Below are 10298 nucleotides of genomic sequence, written 5' to 3'. Positions count from 1 at the left end.
TTATATATATATATGTCCCCTATACATAGTAATTCGTAAAAAAATTAATTTATTCAGTCTTTGTATTTATCTTTGAAAAATAGTTCAAAGTCAGACGACATATTAAAACAAATCGATTATATTGAAATATAAAACTAATTGAATAGGTATAAGTGGTAGTAATGATTACTGCCACAACTTATTGAGAAGGTGGACAAAATTTAAAATTTCCCAACTTACCGGAGGTCTGGGGAGTATTTACCCTTTTCCTAAATATTTTTGGAAAACTGACCTATCTAAATATTCATAATAATTTTGAGAATAATAACCTCTTTGAATAATAAATTACTATATTTTTCGGAATTTGAAGAAGGTTATCTCATCTCAAATTTACTAACTTATCGAATTTTTGAAATTATTGGTGGAGATGATACCTCTACATCCTTCCCTCTGGTAAGAGTTCACATTAGCTACTTCCAACTCAGCGGGTAGGTACTCATTATGTGATAGTAATGTAGATTAAATCCCGGAGTTAGTCATATTTAACCGAAAGAATACAGAGGTGACCGATTTTATGAAGATAATTTTTTTTTTTTTTTATTCATGGATAATATATAGCCAGGATATCATCCAGTTTTTATTATATTTTTTAAAAACGACGTTTAGATTCAAACACATAGATAATCTTCAGAATAACTACATTAGTGGAGATTCTGTCGAATTATGTGCTAGACCGCCAAGTAGGAGTTGATATGAACTAGAGCCAGAATAAATATCAGTTATAAATAACACTAAGAATACATGTTAATGGTTAATATTTGTAATTATATAAGAACGAACCAATTGGTATGGATAAATTATTCTGTGCTCAGTTATATGCATAAGATTTTCTTTATAAGTGTTTGTTATATGCATAAGAATCACTTATAAAGAAAATTCAAAATGCGTTCAGAAAAAGCCAAATGGAATTCACTTAACTAGTTTATTCAAGATGAAGCAGACTACAATTAAATATCCATAGAATAAAACTAGATCCATTATCAATCTAAGACCAACTACTACATACTGATTTTCTGTAAAGGATCTCTTAAAATAACAATAAGAGTATTAATAAGTTTATTAACAGTAATGAAATTAATCTTACTTGATTTAAAAGCATATCTTCAGTTATTGCAGGTATGTGCACAACGAAAAACACTATCCATATTGAAACAGAAAAAAAACTAGATATTTGAGCGGAATCTCAGCAGTGACACCAACATTAATTTTATAAAATAAAAATTAACTTTTCGTAATCGAATAGAAATTTAAATTGGTTTCCAATTACACTTTAATTTAGCAAAAACTTAGCGCAAACAATAAATATTTAAATTGATTCTGTTCGGGAATCTAAAATAAAGAAATGAATATAATGAAATGAAAAAAAAAAAGTCTAATAATTGATTCTTATTTGGACCGGGATCCCAGAAAATATTTAATATTTAAAAAATTATGATAAAAAATATTTTAAATAATTAAATCACTATTCATATTTAAGATCCGCAATACTTTATATAGTAGTAGTTACATACTTTTCCATCAGGTTATAATCAGGGATTAGCCCAGCATTCGGCGGGATTTGCAAATTTTATTGTAATGTAAAAATACATTAGTCCAGAAGTGTTCGGGATTTTAAGTGTATTTAGTTTATTGTTTCAGTTTAACAAGTTCTTCAATGTGAAAAATATGCACATATTTTTTTGGTAAGAATCTAATTTATCTAAATTTGTTGAACAAAATATTTCTTTGAAAGTAGTTATTAAACTGTAATTGCCTGTTATTTAACTTTATTGTTTTAAAAGATGTTATTGAATAAGTTGGAGAAAAATATTTTATTTGTCCATGGCTTTGAATTGGCCTTTAAGCAATTAAAGAACTATACAGTAATGACTTGGTGTAGCTTACTCAGTATGTATGACTCTGTTTAGAATTTATAGTCTTAAAATGTACTAATATTGAGTAATGGCTGTGAAAATTAATTCATTTTTTTAAGTAGAGTTTTTCAATGGCACTAATTTATGATATTTTTTCCTTCTGGGCTATTTAGGAGCCTTATTATTTCTACCTTTTATTTTTTACTAACTTTGCATTAGTAAAATATTCCGTACGATGTTTCGGACTCTATCCAATTGCTGCTTTTTCTTTTTCATTATATATCATTATATCAAGCGTATTTTATTTCCTAATTTGTTTTTTCTATCAATATCATCAAATATTTATTTAATTGTCACTTTTTGTGTGGTTTCTAATAGAAATTTTACCATATTTGAAGCCTATTTTGTACATGTCAAACATTGAAGGAAAAAGAGATTATAAGTAGGTACAGCTACAAATAAAGAGGAGAGCAACTGTCAATTAGTGTTACATAGTGATAAAAAGAATATATCAGAAATTACATAACTAAATATGGGACTGGGTAGCTCATTAGTGTGGCATTATGCTGCAAACTGCAAGGACCCCCTGAGTTCAAATTCAGATGAGACAGATACTTATTTTCTGTTTCATTATAACCGTGAGTCAGTCCTGTGGGCTCAGGAGCCTTTTGAAGTTTATTTGAACAAAATTTTACTATTTTAATAAACATGTATTCTAATAGGGTGTAATTCTTATTTTTATATCTTTTTATAGTTTCATTGAATATTACAAACAATTTGTTAAGATTTTGCTAACTTTAATTTTATTGTATTACAGTCTTTTAAATATCATAGTGTGCTTAAATAGTATAATTGATATTTATTTGTTAATATTTTCTAGTTTTTAAATTTTACAATAATGCTTATTTCGATTACATTCTTAAACAATCTTTGGAATGGTAACTTGTAACAAAGTTTGATTAACGAAATTTAATATTAAATAAATATTTCATTTTATTGGGTTTAACAGCTTATTCATAATATCTCATTACACTAGGACTAGCTAATACAAATCGTTGACTTTCTCCTCCTTGAAATCCCCGCATTGTCTCTCTTCTTTTGGCAACGGTGTTGTAATAGAAGGCCTGTGGAGGGCAGTCCAGTCACCAGGAAACCTAAAAGAACAGAAAAATAACATAAGATCCAGTTAATCAGATTTAGCTACTGACCCAGCCATAAAGTGGCTAGTGCTTAAATATTTTAGTTTTCAATGATCACTAAAAAGTCATTATGTATTTACTAATATGTGTAGAATTATTATGATAGTAAATTTTAAAACGTTCATCTTGTGCCTTACCTGTATTTACTCTGTTAAGGATGTTCAGCATCATAGCAATAGTTCATTCATTATTCACAGTGATATTATTATTATATTTTTAATATGATTTAGTTTTATAAATTACAATTAATAATACATAAATAGAAGCTTATTTTTTTGACCAATTTATGTTTAAATAATGGTTAAAAAATAAATGTGCATCTTTTCTTTTACATCCTCTTTTCTTTTACATCCGAAATCCTTGTCCCTCTTAGCTATTAAGAGTTTAAGACTTTCATCAACTGTTTGCTTAATTTTAAGACATAAAAGATAATCTTTCAACTCTGGGTTTAATAAATTATTTAAATACTACTAGGTATTCACTTTAACTGACTGTTTAATTGCTTTATGTATTGTTTACTGGAGATTTCAACATATTAAACCTAAGAGTTTTACATACCTTGACCCAGAAGACATATTACACTGCATGTACAGAGGAGCTTCTTCATATAGCTTATTGAGAACTTCTGCTCTCAATGGATTCCATTCTATTGCATAGTACGATTCTGATATAGGTAATTGGGAACCTGTTGCTTGGTCTTCAAATCTATCAAAAATCATACTTTGTTGTTATAAATAGTGACTTTTTTTTTTTTTAATTTTACACATCAAAATGATAAAACAAATATATAAAAGTTAAAATAAAATAAAAAGTTCCATAAATAATTGATTTACCATTTAAAGATACCCCAAATATACACGCAAAGTTTTAAATAAGTATTTATAATAGCAGTTACATTCAGACCTTAGTTACTACAGGTCTATCCTTATTCATGAAGATGAAACGGTCTTAAATTACCCAGCGAAACTAAAGGATTAATACTAACAGATGCATGTAAACAAAAGACAATTGCCATTTGACTTATTTTTATTTAACCAGCTTTATTTCTTAAACAATATATTTAAATTTTCGAATAACATTAATGAGTTTGGCTGAAAAAATTCAATAAGTGTCATTTCATAGTTTTAGTATGCATTTTAGAATTTTTAATTTTATACTTTTATTCTATGTTTTTTCTACAATAATATAAATATTTTTAACTGTATATTTAATCTACAGGATATGATGATTTGATCAAATCATACAACTCAGAGAAAATGTTTTAGTTTTTCTTTTTAAATAAATTAGTTTTTTAATGAACACCGATATTTTGGTTTTGTCGATATTCTTCAGAGCTATAATACCAAGTCAGGAGTAGTACAAGAATAGAGTAATAGAAAATCGAATGTGAAAATTTAAGCTGTAAAAAACAATTTTATAAATAAACCACAAATTATTTGATTATGGTACACAGATATATGTGATAACATTTTAGTACTTTGACATTTTAACGCTTTTGTGATATTAAAAATTCCAATGCTATTAGTATATATTTATGTACTGTAAAATAGTATAATTAGTGTAGTAAAATATTTCTAGAGTGACTCATTATCACTCTATACTGTACTATAATATAGCGAAATCATAAAATACTAAGTTTTTGAGTTCATTCTAAGTGAACTGAATTTATACTACATACTAAGTTGCTGGTTTATTTGAAAATTGCCAGTATTGGAATATGTTGTGTCTATATTTTAGTAATTTGGATTGGAGGAAAATAGTTCTGGTGGTGGTCAATAAAGGTATCAAAATAGTAAAAGAAAGCTACGTATTGTCATATTTATAAATTTCATATATTATAAAATTTATAAATTTTTTATATTTATAGGAAACTATTTATTGTTCTTCGGTTAATTATAAATAGTTTCCTTTTACTATTTTGATACCTTTATTGACCTCCACCAGGGGCCTGTTTCATAATAAAGTACAAACTAATACTATTAGCTTTGTCGATTTAACTTAATACAATTACACTGACTTGTACTTTTTAATTCCTGTAATAGTCATCCCTATTATGAAAAAAATAAGTATTAGTGTGATTAACACGTTGTTTCTATATTTGTATTTTGAACTAATACTATTAGCTTCCATTATGAAACGGGGCCCTGGACTATCTTCCTCCAATCTACTTCATACGGTCAATTATCTTCTTTTAATTTTGTAATTTTAATTTAAATAATTAAATTTCAGGATTATTAAAATACTTATGAAGGGTGTCAAAGTAGTCAGCCAGAGGTTGGTCTGAAATGCTGCTTTTGCAGACCTCAAGTTCTGTACTTGGGTAATAGTAGATATAGTTAACACACATTTCATCAGTTATTGCAAATCCTCCCAAGGTTATGTTCTCTCGAGAAGTAGTATCATACCAGCATTTTGTTTCCAACCAGTCTCCCTGTGGCATACAATTAAAAAGGACAATAGTACAGTGTTATCAAAATCTTTTACTTTTGAGTTTTACTGTCCCTATATTCTCTATAACTACAATTTGTTTTTCTATTACTTATCCTCCTCATTATAATAACAAAAAAAATTTTATATTAATATGATTAACAATAAAAAATAATACCAACTTCGTCAGTTAAAATAAAATTCATTAAAACAATATCACATTTTACAAATATTCAAAGGCCCTCCTTCATAGTTTTGAAGCACAAAATCTACATCTTCTGCATGTGAAATACATTGAAGTCATTTCAGGAACCAAATTTATGTTTAATTTAATATTCTGTTATATTACCATCTGAAAGGTTTATTAAATAATGAAGTTTTGGGGGCATTTCATCATTTCCAGACTTCTCAATAAATAATAAGTTATAATTTTGAATTTCTTGTTCCCTTCCATGTTTAAAGATCAGATGTAATGTACAATTCTTCACAGTAATTGTGTGATAATTAATGTATGGTAATGTTTCAACCCACACTGTAGGCATTCATCATGGCTGATCCAATTGTACTGATCAAGTACCACTTTATCCTGTTCTATCGAATAAGGCCGAGAACTGTTAGGATAATAGCATTTCCACTGTAAATGAGCTTAGGTAAATATGATATTTCTCAATTCTTAGTTCCCATGGGGATTATGAATTAGATTAATCAATGGCTGCTGATAGAAGCTACAGTTCAGAATATTTAATTTCTACAATTACTATTTTTCTTCTATCATTCTGTCCATCAATGTTTCATTCTGAACAGAAATAGCTTTCCTCTTTTATCATAAACAGTATCCTAGAAAACTATTTAAAAAGCAGTGCAGGAAAAAAATAAATAATTTCCAGTAATATGTAATACAGATACAAAATAAATAATTCCAAGTTGATGGTAACATGACAAAAACTGACTTTCCCATTATGTTTGTCCTGAACCTAATGATTATGCTTGTTTTTTTGTTGAAATTTGCAGATTTTCATTAAACTAGGTCAGAATAAAAAGTACAAAAAATTCCTTAAAATAGTTCTATCCCCTAGATTTTTTAAAGAGTGTATATTTTTTTAATCCTATACTACTAATATGATTACCTAAAGCATTACTCAAAAATTACCGTAATTAAATAAAAAGCTAGAAGATTCCATTACTCAATTAAATACTTTTCTTATAGTTTATATTAATATTTAACTGGATTTGTATCAGTCCTAATTTATTTCCCCTCCCTTACTGTTTTTAATTAATCGAAGTGAATAAAATTAATATTACAGAAATATTCATACCGGGAGTACGCTAACAGGTTGAGGAAGGAGTCTGATTTCTTGGAAATGAGTAGAGTAGTGTTTGTCTTGATTGAGAAGAGGAAGCTCAACTCCTTTTCTGTAATGGCGCGTCTCAACCCTGGTCCCAGTCAAATGAGTATGTAATTGGGATGCAAAAACTTTAATACCTCCTTCTGGCAGAGCCTGTAACCAGATTTAAGTGATTATCTGTTTTATAGACAAATAAATGAATGTTTAATCAGGAAAAAAAAGTTTTCACCAATACTAACTGGATTAAATAAGTTAAACTAGTGCTTTTAAATAAAAAAAATAAGGTAGAATACTTACAACTCCTGTACACTGTGGAAGACATGATGCACTTAACTGAAAATTAGGCTGCTTTGGTGGTATGGCCATTTTGTCAATATATTCGAGGCCAAGTTCTATTACAGCTGCATCGTTGGGTCTCAACTTTTTAGTTAGGTACACTCTAAGGCCTGAGTCATCAACCCAATCTAAAAACAAAACTAAATATGAGCTTTTTAATTTAAATACTTAGAAATAGTGTAGGAAATATTTTATCACCTTTTTTTTTATTAAATCAATATTAACAATCTTTGTTTATTTTACACTTGATAACCTAAGTTCGACTTAATATGACAGGAATTTAAATATTTAAATAACCTACAAGCTAAAACCTAATTACTTTGTTTGTGGTCTGCTGTTTACTATCCATAATTGAGGAGTCGGATGCAAGAAAGGCCATAGAATCTGCAATTCTACATACTTACATTCAAACAGTTTATCAAATCATCAATGGCTCTGTGAATTTTTTCTTTGGAAGATTTGTCTTGTTGAAAAACAAATATTTCAAAGGAAAATGTCATTAAACAATTTATTACTTGATGTGATGAACTGTTTGATTGTCACTAAGTTAAAACACAGGTTTGGCATATGTACCATTGCGCCTAACTCCTTAATTTATAAATTTATTTGAAACTATTTAGTTAATTTTCCAACAATGAAAGAAAATGCATATTAATAAATTATAAGTATTCATAGATGTATGAATATTAATGACCAGGTAAAATGGAAAGAAGTACTGATTCCAACATTACAAAGCCAATTTAATTAATAAAAACAAACATTTATGAAAAATAGTATGGACCAAGTTTTTTTTAATATTTGAATAAATATTATTTTTTGTTTAATATTTGAATAAATTCACAGAACTAAATGATATCTAGTAAGAAATTAATGTGTGTTTCAAAAAAATTTTCCTGTTTAAATCCTGTGTTCGATGATATCTGTGTTTCAACTAGTAAAATCATTTTTGAGCCACACAATAAAGTTAATTTTACAAAAAATTGCAGTTGAGTCGTTATTTTTCTGGAGGGAGCGGTGATATGTTATTCTGTTGAGCAAGGAGAGTGAAAACAAGTTTGCATTAAAATAAATTTGTTCATAAATTTTTATTTATTAATGTAACTATTCTTTCCTGGACTTCTTGTTTGCAAATGATGAATATATGTCCGTAGCCACTTTACTTAATCTAATTACACCTCATTATGAATTACTTCTTTTGAAAACTGATTATATTTTAAAAATTAAATAAAAAATATTTGGTTTTTGAAAGAATTGATTTCTATTTAAAATAATTATTTCATTCAAATTAGTACAAATAGTATTTCTCTATACCTGCTCTCATTTCTGGATTGTTGTAATGAACCTCAAGCATAGCATAAGAACCATAATGTGAGCCACCAACCGGCAATCCTGCTTCCTAAGAAATGTTTTAAGTTGTTTGAAATAGCTTTAATTATATTTAATATAAAACTATTACTGATTTTTAAAGGTACAATTTTTTTTTTAAGGTTGCTAAAGAAGTGTTTAGACTGGAGTTAAACTGAACAGGTATGTAAGTTTGATTTAAAATAAATTGGTATATTTTAGTAGTATAGATTATTTATAAAGAATTAAATTTTTTCTGTAATTTCTTGTTGAGTTGATCATGCAATGATTGTTTCTAAATATTAACACTTTTATTAACAACATATATATCAGTTAATGTAAATAATATAACATTACTATTCATTATTGAAGATTTCTGAACAGTAAGAATAAAATTCTATGTTTATGGCCTAACTAAATTTACTCCTGAAATAAGTATTAAAATGAAAAAAAAAATAAGATTACCAATGGATAAGAGAATGGAGTTGCACCCATGGCCCATGCTGCCATCACTTTTTTACAAGCCTCCACAGATTTTGGTTTCTGTTCGCACCTTCCTCTACATTAATATAAGATAATAAACTACATTATTAATTTAACGGATGTCAAATATTTTTGTTTGATTAAACTATAAACTTTACAGATTAGCAATATAGATATAAGTCCTTGATTATAAAAGAGTGGAGGTAACATTGAGAGGTTATTAGACAAGGGTTTTAAAAATTATTTATGTAATTTGCTGAGGTGGGCTCACACGGAAGACAAGCATTTCTAAACTTCATCATTGCGTATTTTTTTTATGGCTTCATTGAAAATTCAAAGTATTCGGTCATTATTTTGCTGTTATGAACAATAGAAAGCTACTGCACTGTCATATTAAATATTGTGTCAGAGGTTTGGCTGTGGGATTCATAATTGGCTTTTCCGAGATATAAAAGAAAAGTACAGTATGCAATAGCACCACCGTCACTTTTTAAAATCTTTGTCCGTTAGCAGTGTTATCAATTATTGCTACGCTCAATGTGTAGCCGAGTCCTCAGGACTCCAAAAAAAATCTTCTGTATTAATGTTATTGAAATATTTATTTATTTTTCTTTGTGCAATTTATAATAGCATTTAAAGAAACAAACTTATATATTTATAATCAGGTCAGTGACATAGTGAACTTTTTTTTACAATATATAATCTGGCTTTCATAGTAATAATGTCCTATAAAAACAATTATTTCTAGACATTCTGGGCGAATTGATGCAGTTTTAATATTTTAATAATACTTTTATTTATTTTTTTTTTTTATGAATTGAATCATTCCATGTTGGAAAATCTTGAGAAGTTGAAGTTTGAAAGTTGAAATTATTATCATTAATTTATGATATTTTGAACCATTCACTGTTTATTATTAAGAAAAAAAAAGGTAGTTAAGTTTTAAATTAGTTTTTGGATGAAACTTCTTCTAATAAAAAATTGTTAATGAACCACAAAGTGTATAATCAATGTACAATTATTTAAGCCTATCAATCATAGAAAAATAGATTTATAGCAACCCGAAGATTGAAGCCCAGGCTGCAGGAGATGGTGTTTTTAGTTCTCTGTTTATCAATTCTGTTATTGTCATTCTAAATTTTATTTCATTTTTTCTCTTCATATTTTTCTTAAATTAACTTTTTTTTTCCATTAGAAGTCAATTATTTATTTTGTTTAATCCATAAATGTCATTAACTTTACTTTTATCTTTTATTAAGAATTATTATTTT

General features: G+C 27.4%; 1 protein-coding gene across 1 annotated transcript in view; it reads right to left on the bottom strand.

Moving 5' to 3' along the window:
- Positions 1-2867: 2867 nt before the first annotated feature.
- Positions 2868-10298, bottom strand: part of Tbh (Tyramine beta hydroxylase) — a 23040-nt gene continuing 15609 nt past the window's right edge. The window contains exons 6-12 of the mRNA XM_067047450.1: positions 9010-9103; positions 8512-8596; positions 7162-7328; positions 6835-7017; positions 5335-5522; positions 3650-3796; positions 2868-3046 (exon numbers count right to left, since the gene is read on the bottom strand). Coding sequence (XP_066903551.1) covers positions 2935-3046; positions 3650-3796; positions 5335-5522; positions 6835-7017; positions 7162-7328; positions 8512-8596; positions 9010-9103 — 976 coding nt within the window. The 3' untranslated portion in view covers positions 2868-2934. The remainder of the gene's footprint in view (positions 3047-3649; positions 3797-5334; positions 5523-6834; positions 7018-7161; positions 7329-8511; positions 8597-9009; positions 9104-10298) is intronic.

The sequence above is a fragment of the Halyomorpha halys genome, unplaced genomic scaffold (assembly GCF_000696795.3).
Source record: "Halyomorpha halys isolate HHAL.00 unplaced genomic scaffold, Hhal_1.1 Scaffold1469.1, whole genome shotgun sequence".
Taxonomy (NCBI): Eukaryota; Metazoa; Arthropoda; class Insecta; order Hemiptera; family Pentatomidae; genus Halyomorpha; species Halyomorpha halys.
The sequence above is the reverse complement of the archived record's forward strand: the minus strand, read 5'-3'. Positions and strand labels throughout refer to the sequence as shown.